Source organism: Thalassophryne amazonica, chromosome 6 (genome assembly GCF_902500255.1).
Source record: "Thalassophryne amazonica chromosome 6, fThaAma1.1, whole genome shotgun sequence".
NCBI classification, from domain to species: Eukaryota; Metazoa; Chordata; class Actinopteri; order Batrachoidiformes; family Batrachoididae; genus Thalassophryne; species Thalassophryne amazonica.
The window spans coordinates 6,541,728-6,556,598 of NC_047108.1; the positions used below are offsets into that span (position 1 = coordinate 6,541,728).

Consider the following 14,871-nt stretch of genomic DNA (forward strand, 5'->3'; position numbering starts at 1 on the left):
AACATTTTAAAGAAAACCTTACATTTCATAGAGGGGCTGATAATTTTGTCATCTGTATACTAGAGCGGCTCAAACACTGACGTGTGAGGAAAATTAAATGAATTGAATGAATAAAATGTATTTGTAGTGTGAATGTTTGTACCTGGTTATTAAACTGTCCAAATATTTCCTCTGCCGGACCGTAAATGTCAGCCATATCAAATGTGGTGAGACCAGCGTCAACATAGTCCTGCATGGCCTCAACTGGAAAAACAAGAGGACGACATCATAAACAATCCAACAGAAAGAGAGAAGATGTTTTTTAAAATACTGAGCTTTAGTAAACACTGGCTTTTCTGGTCTTGATGTCGTCACTATGGAACCCCAAGTTCATGATTGCCAACCACCCAGGCTAGGGATGTGTATTGATAAGATTTTATCGATATCAATGCCATTATCGATTCTGCTTACCGATCTGATTCCTTATCGATTCCCTTATAGATACATCTTGTGAATTTTCTGTGTACTAAAAGTAGGCATTTACAGGTTTTCTATGTCAACATTTTATTGAGTCTTAAAGTAAATAAATATGAAATTGGTCAATGTATCCTTGATCTCTGGGCATAAATAAAGAACAAAATCTGTAGTTTTTGTCAAAAGCATTTCCTTTCAGACATTTTGGCATGAATGTCTCTCCGTACCTCTGAGTTGAGCTCAACTGGCTGCTGCACGTCAGCGCAGGACGTCTCATTTTGGCAATTTGTTTGTGTTACAACGTTTGGAAAGAGGTGTCAGTTGATTTAAACGGCGTTTCGCTTTGAAGTTATTAATTCCGACTGGACTCTATCCTTCTAACTTGACTTGTCAGGGAGCCGCGCAGCGCTTGGAGCTGTGTGAACAGAACGGAGGACGATTCTCATTTCTTTCTCACAACAAGACAGGAGTCCCAGTTAGTGACTTTAATCCGCACATGTGACTCACGACTGACATATTCAGGGATTAAAGTGGTGAAAAACAAAAAAGCTGAAACCCAAAATGACCCCCCAACACCACGCGCACGAAAATGTTTGAATTCTAGAAGCTCTGAAATACAATCTGGGACTATTATGGAGTTCCACAAGGTTCTGTGCTAGGACCAATTTTATTCACTTTATACATGCTTCCCTTAGGCAGTATTATTAGACGGTATTGCTTAAATTTTCATTGTTACGCAGATGATACCCAGCTTTATCTATCCATGAAGCCAGAGGACACACACCAATTAGCTAAACTGCAGGATTGTCTTACAGACATAAAGACATGGATGACCTCTAATTTCCTACTTTTAAACTCAGATAAAACTGAAGTTATTGTACTTGGCCCCACAAATCTTAGAAACATGGTGTCTAACCAGATCCTTACTGTGGATGGCATTACCCTGACCTCTAGTAATACTGTGAGAAATCTTGGAGTCATTTTTGATCAGGATATGTCATTCAAAGCGCATATTAAACAAATATGTAGGACTGCTTTTTTGCATTTACGCAATATCTCTAAAATCAGAAAGGTCTTGTCTCAGAGTGATGCTGAAAAACTAATTCATGCATTTATTTCCTCTAGGCTGGACTATTGTAATTCATTATTATCAGGTTGTCCTAAAAGTTCCCTAAAAAGCCTTCAGTTAATTCAAAATGCTACAGCTAGAGTACTGACGGGGACTAGAAGGAGAGAGCATATCTCACCCATATTGGCCTCTCTTCATTGGCTTCCTGTTAATTCTAGAATAAAATTTAAAATTCTTCTTCTTACTTATAAGGTTTTGAATAATCAGGTCCCATCTTATCTTAGGGACCTCGTAGTACCATATCACCCCAATAGAGCGCTTCGCTCTCAGACTGCAGGCTTACTTGTAGTTCCTAGGGTTTGTAAGAGTAGAATGGGAGGCAGAGCCTTCAGCTTTCAGGCTCCTCTCCTGTGGAACCAGCTCCCAATTCAGATCAGGGAGACAGACACCCTCTCTACTTTTAAGATTAGGCTTAAAACTTTCCTAAGACAATCCTGCAGTTTAGCTAATTGGTGTGTGTCCTCTGGCTTCATGGATAGATAAAGCTGGGTATCATCTGCGTAACAATGAAAATTTAAGTAATACCGTCTAATAATACTGCCTAAGGGAAGCATATATAAAATGAATAAAATTGGTCCTAGCACAGAACCTTGTGGAACTCCATAATTAACTTTAGTCTGTGAAGAAGATTCCCCATTTACATGAACAAATTGTAATCTATTAGACAAATATGATTCAAACCACCGCAGCGCAGTGCCTTTAATACCTATGGCATGCTCTAATCTCTGTAATAAAATTTTATGGTCAACAGTATCAAAAGCAGCACTGAGGTCTAACAGAACAAGCACAGAGATGAGTCCACTGTCCGAGGCCATAAGAAGATCATTTGTAACCTTCACTAATGCTGTTTCTGTACTATGATGAATTCTAAAACCTGACTGAAACTCTTCAAATAGACCATTCCTCTGCAGATGATCAGTTAGCTGTTTTACAACTACCCTTTCAAGAATTTTTGAGAGAAAAGGAAGGTTGGAGATTGGCCTATAATTAGCTAAGATAGCTGGGTCAAGTGATGGCTTTTTAAGTAATGGTTTAATTACTGCCACCTTAAAAGCCTGTGGTACATAGCCAACTAACAAAGATAGATTGATCATATCCAAGATCGAAGCATTAAACAATGGTAGGGCTTCCTTGAGCAGCCTGGTAGGAATGGGGTCTAATAAACATGTTGATGGTTTGGATGAAGTAACTAATGAAAATAACTCAGACAGAACAATCGGAGAGAAAGAGTCTAACCAAATACCGGCATCACTGAAAGCAGCCAAAGATAACGATACGTCTTTGGGATGGTTATGAGTAATTTTTTCTCTAATAGTTAAAATTTTGTTAGCAAAGAAAGTCATGAAGTCATTACTAGTTAAAGTTAATGGAATATTCAGCTCAATAGAGCTCTGACTCTTTGTCAGCCTGGCTACAGTGCTGAAAAGAAACCTGGGGTTGTTCTTATTTTCTTCAATTAGTGATGAGTAGAAAGATGTCCTAGCTTTACGGAGGGCTTTTTTATAGAGCAACAGACTCTTTTTCCAGGCTAAGTGAAGATCTTCTAAATTAGTGAGACGCCATTTCCTCTCCAACTTACGGGTTATCTGCTTTAAGCTACGAGTTTGTGAGTTATACCACGGAGTCAGACACTTCTGATTTAAAGCTCTCTTTTTCAGAGGAGCTACAGCATCCAAAGTTGTCTTCAATGAGGATGTAAAACTATTGACGAGATACTCTATCTCCCTTACAGAGTTTAGGTAGCTACTCTGCACTGTGTTGGTATATGGCATTAGAGAACATAAAGAAGGAATCATATCCTTAAACCTAGTTACAGCGCTTTCTGAAAGACTTCTAGTGTAATGAAACTTATTCCCTACTGCTGGGTAGTCCATCAGAGTAAATGTAAATGTTATTAAGAAATTATCAGACAAAAGGGAGTTTTCAGGGAATACTGTTAAGTCTTCTATTTCCATACCATAAGTCAGAACAAGATCTAAGATATGATTAAAGTGGTGGGTGGACTCATTTACTTTTTGAGCAAAGCCAATAGAGTCTAATAATAGATTAAATGCAGTGTTGAGGCTGTCATTCTCAGCATCTGTGTGGATGTTAAAATCGCCCACTATAACTATCTTATCTGAGCTAAGCACTAAGTCAGACAAAAGGTCTGAAAAAATAATCAATCAATTCAATCAATTTTATTTATATAGCGCCAAATCACAACAAACAGTTGCCCCAAGGCGCTTTATATTGTAAGGCAAGGCCATACAATAATTACGTAAAAACCCCAACGGTCAAAACGCAAAGACGGTCAAATAACACAAAGAACCAATGAAGCAACGGGTCAGGTCAGTGCTTCATTGCTTCAAGCTTCAAAGAAGAGCCGCGCTGTAGAAACAGTTGATTCCAGACCCTGCAGGGGTTCTGTAATCAATGTAGAGACATGATCATTTTACCGACAAACACTCCGAAAAACAACGGCCACTCTGAAGGACCGATAAGGGAACCATTGAGCAAAAAGGCTACTGATGTCGGTGGATCAAATCATTTCTTAAAGATAACCAAAAAGAACCGGTTCTTGATACCCAACCCCAATCCAGGCAGACTATCACTCCACCCGGTGCAACCAGATGATATGGGGGCCTGTCATTGGCCTTTTGCTGTTGCTGAAGTCGTCAATACTGAGGACCTCAGCATCATCAATGTTGGATCACACTCACAAAAACACGCCACATGATTAAAATGTTGTTTCCTCACAATGCAAGTACACACCGTCTAAGTCTCTCTACATAACCATGTGCTTGACACAAAGTCAATCCAGGGGGGATTCTCCAGAGAACTGGTACTAAAAACATCTAGCTAAAAACAGCTTGCCTTAGGTTAGAGGTTACCATCTAAGTCTCACAACCATACAGTAAAACAGGGAGCACCAGGTCCCTAAAAACGTGGATTGGACATTTGTTCTCCTGCAAAGCTATCATTGCAAAACAAGATGTGACCTCATGACTCCATAAGCGCTTCCCAGGTGTTTCTTGATCTTAAAGTCTGAAGACCCAGAGACATGAACATCTCTGCTGCGATAAGAGAAACTTTCAAGTTTAACACTTTAACCACAAACACAGTTTTGGTGGCTGAGTCCAGAAAGACATCAAAAGCCTGGAACATAACTTTCACCGTCCCAGTGACATCAAATCAAATCAAATCAAATCAAATCAGTTTTATTTATATAGCACCAAATCACAACAAACAGTTGGCCCAAGGTGCTTTATATTGTAAGGCAAAGCATCAATGGGCAGAGAGTAGAGGCCAGGCCGTCATTGTAAATAAGGGCCACTTATCAACTGACCTACCTGGTTAAATAAAAGTTAAATTAAATAAAAAGAAGTAGAACAGAGCTTTAAATTTCATGGAGTTCACATCAGTCAAACCCTTTCATGGTCCATCAACACAACAATGATGGCCAAGAAAAATCTCCAGAGGTTTAATTTCCTGGGCTTGAATGCACACCTTCTAATTCAGTTTCTACACCACCTGTACTATCGAGATCATCATCACTTAATGTATCACAGGATGGGACTCTGACAACAGGAAGGCCATTCAGTGGATCATCAAAACGACTCAGGAGATGTACTAGTTTATGCCGCCTCACAGTGGAAGAAATCTACAGAATGCGTTACCTGCTTTGTCTTTGTCCACAGGCCCGTGTACTCCGGACACCTGCCACATCCCGTTCAAGATCCGGCAGATCTCCAAACCACCGGACAGTCTCACTTTGGGCACACAGGACATCCTGCTGATAGAAGCAAGAAAGAAGCACTTACTTCATAATAAATATCAAACTAGATTCAAGGGTAGAAACTAGTGACCATAGCGGAAGACACACCCCTTTATTAGAATACAAAACTCCTGGAACAAACCTGGTCTTTATGAAACTGATTGCTTGTGGTTGGTGATACTGTTTTGAAAAGGTTTAGTTCATTGTTAGTGTGATTGAGGACAGCAGGAGTTACTGTGCAATAGTAGTCAAAAGTTCTCACTCCCCCAACAGCCAAAAGATACTCTGAACACTCATACTATACTGAGGCTAGAGCCCAGCTTTTTAGCTGAATGGTCAGAGCATCCGCCTCTCATGCTGGAGGTCACACATTTGCGTACCGAGGGGAGCAAAGGGGAGGAGTCACAGCAGGAACACAACGCAGACGAAAGAGTACAGCCGCTACATTGGTGCCGTGACCCGGATGGGAGTGAGGTTCGGGGGAGGGGGTGAGTGTGATTGAGGGCAACTGGAGTCACAGTGCAATATTGGTCAATACGCTTCACCCCCCCCCCCCCCCCCACCAACAGCCAAAGGATGCTCTGGCCACTCAAGGTGGAGACTGGGGTTTTAGCTAACTAGTCAGAGCATCCACCTCCCATGCCAGCGATTGCGAGTTTGCGTCCCAAAGGGGAAGGGGAAGAGGAGAAGAGTCACAACAGAAACAAAGCAGATGAAAGAGAGTACAGCCGCTACATTAGCCTAGCATGGTGGCACAACAGTTAGTTGTCATAGGCCGTGTTTTTGATCCAGTCCAGTTTTCCAGTTTTGGTCTATTTTATAGTCATTCTGATTATTTTCCCTCAGTGTGTGTTATTGTGTGATGTTATCATTAGTCCGCTCATTCTGATGAGTTTCTTGTATTCTTCTGTGTTGTCTTTGGGGTGGGGCTCTAAAAAGGCCACTAGAACATCTCCTTGCTGCCAGACCCTTAAGCCTGGTTCACACAGCAGGATAATTAGGCCGATATCAGACCCGATCTTCTCCTTCCGACAATCTTAAGGACGCCCCGACAATCGTGATGAAGCTAAAGATAATCTTATCAGATATTCCTGCCATGTGCAATGTGTTAAGAGCGCTCTGATCTGCTCAGAAGGACGTGAGGGGCGCTCCAATCGCAAATTGGGGATATTCAACATGTTGGATTTTTTTGACCTGATATCACAGCGCGTGTGGTGTCCTCCGACCAAAACGAGCACGCAGCCTGCTGAATGTGACGTGCAGCCAATCAGAAAGCGAGGTGACGGACGTACGGAGCGGAAAATAAAATCAAAACAGCTGTTTTGACTTGCCAGAAAGTCCGGTGGTTGTGCTGTCTCCACTCCTTTAAAGAACACCTTTTCTTTTTGTATTGTTTTTTTCCCTCTGTTTTAAATAGTCCACAAAGTATCTCCGTTTGTTTACTCTGAAGTCACGTTTAATCTCGAGACATTTTACAAGATTTCCTGTGTGAGCTGTGAATGTTCGTGTGTGAAATCTGTTCGTGTGTGTTGTTGTTGTCCTTACCGTGTGGCTGAACACCACACACTCTACCACCAAACCTGTTAGATCCATGATTTTTTATCTTCACGTGTGTAGTCTCTCAGGTTTTGGAAACCTAAAGATAATTTTAAAATCCTGTCGTGTGAACCAGGCCTAACATTCTGGACTTCTGTTTTTGCTTGAGTGACAAGAGTTTCTGACCTCCTGTTATCTACTCTGGCTGCCTTTCCAGATAAGTTTTTTGCCTGCCCATTTGGACCTTTGTGGTAAGAACACTACTGTTTTTTTTTTCCCTGCTCATTCTGTATTTTTGACCATTCTACTGCGGTAGCGCTTGAAAGACTGTTGTTGTCTATGAACTCTGGCTTTTGAGCTCTGCCTCGCTCTGGATAATTCTCCTGTGTTTTCTCTCAGACAACATGAGATCATTTTGGATTGATTACTGTACTGGACCCAAGCCCAGGTTTTGACCATGTTTCCTGTCTGTCACATTTTGCTGCTGTAGCACAACTTATTGTTGAATAGACAATAAAACCTGTTCAAACAGTTCATCATTGTGGGTCTCTGCACTGGGGTCCAATTGTCCTTGATTCATTAGATTTGTATGTCTGACTCCGAACAAGAGGTTCCCTGATTCAATGCCGCCTATACCCATGAGGGTGGGTAAAGCTGCAGGAATCTGTGGCATAAAACATCTTCAGTTGGGTGTGGAGGCTGTTGGCAAGCAATCTCTGTGTCCATGTGGAAGACGGGTACCATACTAACAGACTGGAAAGAAAGTTAAGATAGTCTGGATGGCATTAACCCGAGGGGTATTACACATCTATTAGACTCCTCAAGTAAGTGTTTGTTTGACACAAAGTCATCCCAGCAGTACCAAAGGATGCACCAATGAGACCTGGTACCAAAGAAATCCAGTCATGTCACTGGTTAGCGTCCAAATTTTACAACAATACAGTAACACAGCAAAAAGCAGGAGGACCCCAAAAACTTGGACCTTCATACCCCTGCAAAGATATCTGCATCCCCAAACACCTCTGTCCAGCAACGTCATGACTCCCTAAGATCCTCCCAGGTGTCTCATGTTAAAGGCCAAGGTAAGTGAATATTCAGTACTTTCACCACATACTGATATTCTGCTGCTGAAACCAGCTTCTCAACTGCACTCAGGTTTCCGATATCCACTGATACCACAAAGATCACAGCATGTCCACAATGTTCAGAAAGCTTCCCTTTCCAACAAAAGCACCTATGTCACTAGTTTCCACATCCTACCTAACATTTACAGTGCATCCAGAAAGCTCTTCATTTTTTCCCACATTTTGTTATATTTCAAAATGGATGAAATTCATTTTTCCCCTCAACATTCTACACACAATACCCCATAATGACAATGTGAAAAAGTGTTTTTTTCAGATTTCACCAATTTATTAAAAATAAAAAAGCTAAGATATCACAAGTACTTCCTATTCACAGCTTTTGCCATGAAGCTCAAAACTGAGCTCAGGTGAATCCTGTTTCCACTGATCATCCTTGAGATGTTTCTACAGCTTAATTGGAGTTCAGCTGGAATAAATTCATTGACTCTACATGATTTGGAAAGACACACACCTGTCTACATATAAGGTCCCACAGTTGACAGTGCATGTCAGAACACAAACCAAGCATGAAGTCAAACGAATTGTCTGTAGAACTCCGAGAGAGGATTGTCTCGAGGCACAAATCTGGGGAAGAGTACAGAAACATTTCTGGTGCTTTGAACGTCCCAATGAGCACAGTGGCCTCCATCATCCATAAATGGAAGATGTTTTGATCCACCAGGACTCTTCCTAGAGCTGGCAGCCTATCTAAACTGAGCAATCAGGGGAGAAGGGCCTTAGTGAGGGAGATGACCAAGAGCCTGATGGTCACTCTGTCAGAGCTCCAGCATTCCTCCTTCAATCATGCTTGAACCCTTGTGCGCATGCGTGAGTTTTTTCATGCGTGTCGGTGACGTCATTTCCCTGTGGGCAGGCCTTGAGTGAGATGTGGTCCCGCCCTCTCAGCTGAATTCCTTTGTTTCACACGCTGCTCGAGACGGCGCGCGTTGCTTTATCAAACTTTTTTCTGGACCTGTGAGGAATATCCGAGTGGACACTATTCGAGAAATTCAGCTGGTTTTCGGTGAAAAGTTTAACGGCTGATGAGAGATTATGGGGTGTTTCTGTCGGTGTAAGGACTTCCCACGGAGCGGGACATCCTGCAGCGCTTCATTCTGGTTGGGGATGAGGGAGAGATCTGGAGAGATCTGAAAATGTCTGTGCACCGATGCTCCCCATCCAACCTGATGGAGCTTGAGAGGTGCTGCAAAGAGGAATGGACAAAACTGCCATCATATTCAAGAAGACTTGAGGCTGTAACTGCTGCTAAAGGAGCATCAACAAAGTATTGAACAAAGTGGTGGTTGAGAATACTTATGTAATGTGTTTTCTTAGTTTTTTTAATGAATTTGCAAAAATAAAATAAAAATAAAAATTTCATTTTGTCATTATGGGGTTTTGTGAGTAGAATTTTGAGGAAAGAAATGAATTTACTCTATTTTCGAATAAAGTTGTAACATAAAATGTGGAAAAATTGAAGCGCTGTAAATATATTCTGGATGCACTGTTTTCATTTTATTTTAACCATGTCAGTCCCATTGAGATCGAGACCTCTTTTACAAGGCAGACCTGGACAATTATAAAGTTTTCAATTCATCCAACCTGCATGTCTTTAAATGTGGGAGGACACCAGAGCAAACACAGGGAAACACACAAACTCCATACAGAAAGGCTACAGGTGGGAATCGAACACATGACCTTCTTGCTGTGAGGCAACAGTGCTAACCACTAAGTCACCGCGCTGCCAGACTGTAGTCCGTGCTAGGGCAGATTTCTCAAAAGGTGCCCAAATAGTACATTGAAAATCATCTGGGGAAAAAACAACAACTTGTATTTTGATCATCAAGCCTCTTTCCATTTGATTACCATTTATCTGAAAATCTAGGGTTTTTTCAATTGATTTCAATTTATTTCCTTTATATAGCGCAAAATCACAACAGAGTTGCCTCAAGGTGATTCACACAGGTAAGGTCTAACCTTACCAACCCCCAGAGCAATAGTGGTAAGGAAAAACTCCCTCTGAGGAAGAAACCTCAAGCAGACCAGACTCAAAGGGGTGACCCTCTGCTTAGGCCATGCTACAAACATAAATTACAGAAATAATTCACAGAACAATTCACGGACGAATATACAAGAATTGCTGTTGGTGCACAGGACAGGAGGATCACCAACACAAACACAACTCCCATCTCTGGATGGAGCTGCACCTTAAACAGAGAAAAAACAGAATCAAATCAAATTAAATCAATTTTATTTCTATAGCGCCAAATCACAACAAACAGTTGCCCCAAGGCGCTTCATATTGCAAGGTAAAAGCCATACAATAATTACAGAAAAACCCCAACGGTCAAAACGACCCTCTATGAGCAAGCACTTGGCGACAGTGGGAAGGAAAAACTCCCTTTTAAGAGGAAGAAACCTCCAGCAGAACCAGGCTCAGGGAGGGGCAGACTTCTGCTGGGACTGGTTGGGGCTGAGGGGAGAGAATCAGGAAAAAGACATGCTGTGGAGGGGAGCAGAGATCAATCACTAATGATTAAATGCAGAGTGGTGCATACAGAGCAAAAAGAGAAAGAAACACTCAGTGCATCATGGGAACCCCCAGCAGTCTAAGTCTATAGCAGCATAACTAAAGGATGGTTCAGGGTCACCTGATCCAGCCCTAACTATAAGCTTTAGCAAAAAGGAAAGTTTTAAGCCTAATCTTAAAAGTAGAGAGGGTGTCTGTCTCCCTGATCCGAATTGGGAGCTGGTTCCACAGGAGAGGAGCCTGAAAGCTGAAGGCTCTGCCTCCCATTCTACTCTTACAAACCCTAGGAACTACAAGTAAGCCTGCAGTCTGAGAGCGAAGCGCTCTATTGGGGTGATATGGTACTATGAGGTCCCTAAGATAAGATGGGACCTGATTATTCAAAACCTTATAAGTAAGAAGAAGAATTTTAAATTCTATTCTAGAATTAACAGGAAGCCAATGAAGAGAGGCCAATATGGGTGAGATATGCTCATACCTTCTAGTCCCCGTCAGTACTCTAGCTGCAGCATTTTGAATTAACTGAAGGCTTTTCAGGGAACTTTTAGGACAACCTGATAATAATGAATTACAATAGTCCAGCCTAGAGGAAATAAATGCATGAATAAGTTTTTCAGCATCACTCTGAGACAAGACCTTTCTAATTTTAGAGATATTGTGCAAATGTAAAAAAGCAGTCCTACATATTTGCTTAATATGCGCATATCCTGATCAAAAATGACTCCAAGATTTCTCACAGTATTGCTAGAGGTCAGGGTAATGCCATCCAGAGTAAGGATCTGGTTAGACACCATGTTTCTAAGATTTGTGGGGCCAAGTACAATAATATCAGTTTTATGTGAATTTAAAAGCAGGAAATTAGAGGTCATCCATGTCTTTATGTCTGTAAGACAATCCTGCAGTTTAACTAATTGGTGTGTGTCCTCTGGCTTCATGGATAGATAAAGCTGGGTATCATCTGCGTAACAATGAAAATTTAAGCAATGCTTTCTAATAATACTGCCTAAGGGAAACATGTATAAAGTGAATAAAATTGGTCCTAGCACAGAACGTTGTGGAACTCCATAATTAACCTTAGTCTGTGAAGAAGACTCCCCATTTACATGAACAAATTGTAATCTATTAGATAAATATGATTCAAACCAGCGCAGCGCAGTGTCTTTAATACTTATGGCATGCTAAAATTTTATGGTCAACAGTATCAAAAGCAGCACTGAGTTCTAACAGGACAAGCACAGAATCAGGCATCAGAAAGACAAAAAATACTGTATAATTTGTCAGCATTAATCAACAAGAAAAACAGAAGAAATACTAAGGTGATCGCCGGCCGCTAGCCCTAAGCTTTACTAAAAGACCCAGAATTTAGGTGAAGTTGAGGCCGCGGCCCGCTCCAATTACTAATAACATGAATTAAAAGAGTAAAAAGCATAAAACAAAACTGCACCAGTATGCCAGCCATATGAAAGCGAAAATAAGTCTGTCTTAATCTGAACTTGAAAGTCTCCACAGAATCTGATTGTTTTATTGACGCAGGGAGACCATTCCACAGAACAGGGGCACGATAAGAGAAAGCTCTGTGACCCGCAGACTTCTTATTCACCTTAGGGACACAAAGTAGTCCTGCACCCTGAGAACGTAAAGCCCAGGCCGGTACGTAAGGTTTAATTAGGTCAGCTAGGTAGGGAGGTGCCAGTCCATGAATAATTTTATAGGTTAGTAGCAGAACCTTAAAATCTGATCTCACTGGGACAGGAAGCCAGTGAAGAGATGCCAAAATGGGTGTAATGTGGTCAAACTTTCTGCTTCATGTCAAAAGTCTGGCTGCAGCATGCTGAACCAATTGGAGACCCCTAATGCTAGACTGCGGTAAACCAGAAAATAGAACATTGCAGTAGTCCAATCTAGAAGAGATGAACGCATGGATCAGGGTCTCAGCATCAGCCATAGACAGGATGGGACGAATCTTCACTATATTTCGCAGGTGGAAGAAAGCAGTCCTAATAATATTTCTAATATGGAGACCAAAGGAAAATGAAGGATCAAAAATTACCCCAAGGTTCCTCACTTTGTCAGTGTGATGTATGACACACGAGCCTAGGCTGAGCGTTAACTGGTCAAATTGATGCCAATGTCTCACTGGACCAAGAACCATCATTTCAGTCTTTTCAGAGTTTAAAAGTAGGAAGTTTCTAGACATCCAACTTCTCACTGATGCAAGGCAATCTTCTAAGGATTTTATGTGAACAAGATTACCAGCAGTTATCGGCATATATAACTGAGTATCATCTGCATAGCAGTGAAAGGTAATCCCAAAATGCTGCAATATGTGCCCAAGGGGTGCTATATAAAGGGAGAAAAGCAGGGGGCCTAAGACAGACCCCTGAGGAACCCCAAATTTCATGTCACTAAGGTTAGAGGTAGTGTTACTGTACAAAATACAGTGAAAACGACTGGTCAAGTATGACGTCAGCCATGCAAGGGCACTCCCAGTAATCCCAAAATGATTTTCCAGCCTATCAAGTAAATATGATGATACACTGTATCAAATGCAGCACTGAGATCTAACAGCAACAGAACCGTAGTGGTGTCCGAATCCATTGTAAGCAGAAGATCATTCACCACTTTAGTGAGAGCCGTTTCTGTGGAATGATATTTTCTAAAAGCAGACTGCAGCGGCTCAAAGAGATTATTCTCAGTAAGATAGTCTACAAGCTGTCGTGACACCACTTTTTCCAGAATTTTAGAGCAAAATGATAGATTTGATATCGGCCAATAGTTTTTCAATACACTAGGGTCAAGATTAGGTTTCTTAAGTAATGGTTTAATCACTGCATATTTGAAACGTTTAGGAACAGATCCAGAGGTTAAAGAAAGATTAATAATTTCCAGCACAATTGGCCCAAGAGTGGGCTACAGGTCCTTAAACAGTTTTGATGGTATAGGATCAAATAAACAGGTTGTGTTTTTTGTTGACGTTACAAGTTTCATCAGCATGTCTAGAGAGCTACCATCAAATTCTGTAAATCTAGGTAATACCTCAGTAGTGGCGCCCACCTCAATAGCAGGGTGTCGTGGCTGGGTTAAGGCATGCTGGGATATGTTCAACCTAATGTTATCTATTTTCTTCTCAAAGTAATCCAGGAAATCTTGTGCTGTAAGAGCAAACTACAGGTGGTTGTCCATGAATAAGTGTTGCCACTGTGTTGAACAAGAACTTTGAGTTATGCTTGTTTTTGTTGATCAAATCAGAGTAATAGGTCCGCTTTGTAGCCAATAGTGCATGCTTATAGTCTAAGATAGCATCACGCCATGCAAGGTGGAATACTCCTAATTGTGAACGACGCCATTTCCGTTCTAGACCTCTTGCTTTATGCTTGAGGTCACGCAGGTAATCACTGAACCAAGGTGACTGCGATTTGGGGGAGCGCGGTTTCAACACAGGTGGTGCAATCATGTCGAGTGTCGTTTTGAGCACTGAGTTTAAACTATCCACTGGTCTGTCTACTGACTGGGTATTTGTCAAAACTGAGGCTAAGACATCAGGCAATCTAGCTTCTAATTCAGTCAGTTTTTTCATTCTAGTTTTTGCTCAGAATACCTATATCTCAGGGTACCTTATTTTTTCTAGCAAAAGAAAGTCTTCTGGTCCATTGTGATCCTGATCTTCAGTCATGATTTGTGCTTCATAGGAATAATAACTGCATTTTAGCAGAATATGTAAGAGTGGAAATGAAACCTTTGACATGGAAATTGGCACAGAGCTCCTGTACTGAGGCAGAACCTCCTGTCCTTGTACGCGAGAGCATCCCCGGCCCTTCTGAAAAGTGACTTCAAAAAGTTGTTCCTACATTTCCAGAGAAATAATTCATATTAACGGAGTGGAAATGAAAAATCACACTCCCCTGTGTCCGTGGTAAAACTTAAATTTTCTCAGGAAGCAATCCACACAAAGTCACGCATTTCCCTGCTGCAGCTGTGGAGGCCAGGGACCATATCTATGAGTTACGCACAGTTGGAGACACTTTCTTAGATGGTAACAGAGCAGAGTGGACTCCTCTGGACATGAGACAAAATGGATTTTTCTGAAATTGTTGTGGGCTGACCTTTACTGTTCTTGTCAACCAGAAGTACCTTCAGCAGGTATTGCTGAAAAATAAAACAGCTTTTTGGGCTTTTTGGACAAAAATTGTGATTCAAGTCCCCATAAGTAAAAGGCCGAGTCTATTCACAAAGGTTCCAAAGCATGAGAGGCCGACAGGAATGCCATGGCTGAAGAACGCAGGCAAGCCAGGATGAACAGAGCTGCCAAACCTCCAACAGACGCCACCATTCCCTGTCCCCA

General features: G+C 41.5%; 1 protein-coding gene across 2 annotated transcripts in view; it reads right to left on the reverse strand.

Moving 5' to 3' along the window:
- Positions 1-14,871, reverse strand: part of LOC117511796 (uncharacterized oxidoreductase At1g06690, chloroplastic-like) — a 34,529-nt gene that overhangs the window by 14,515 nt on the left and 5,143 nt on the right. The window contains exons 2-3 of one of the 2 annotated variants that reach the window (XM_034171709.1): positions 5,242-5,354; positions 143-243 (exon numbers count right to left, since the gene is read on the reverse strand). In XM_034171709.1, the coding sequence (XP_034027600.1) occupies positions 143-243; positions 5,242-5,354 (214 nt within the window). Of the gene's footprint in view, positions 1-142; positions 244-5,241; positions 5,358-14,871 lie in introns of both variants that reach the window. The other variant, XM_034171708.1, reaches the window with a different exon arrangement.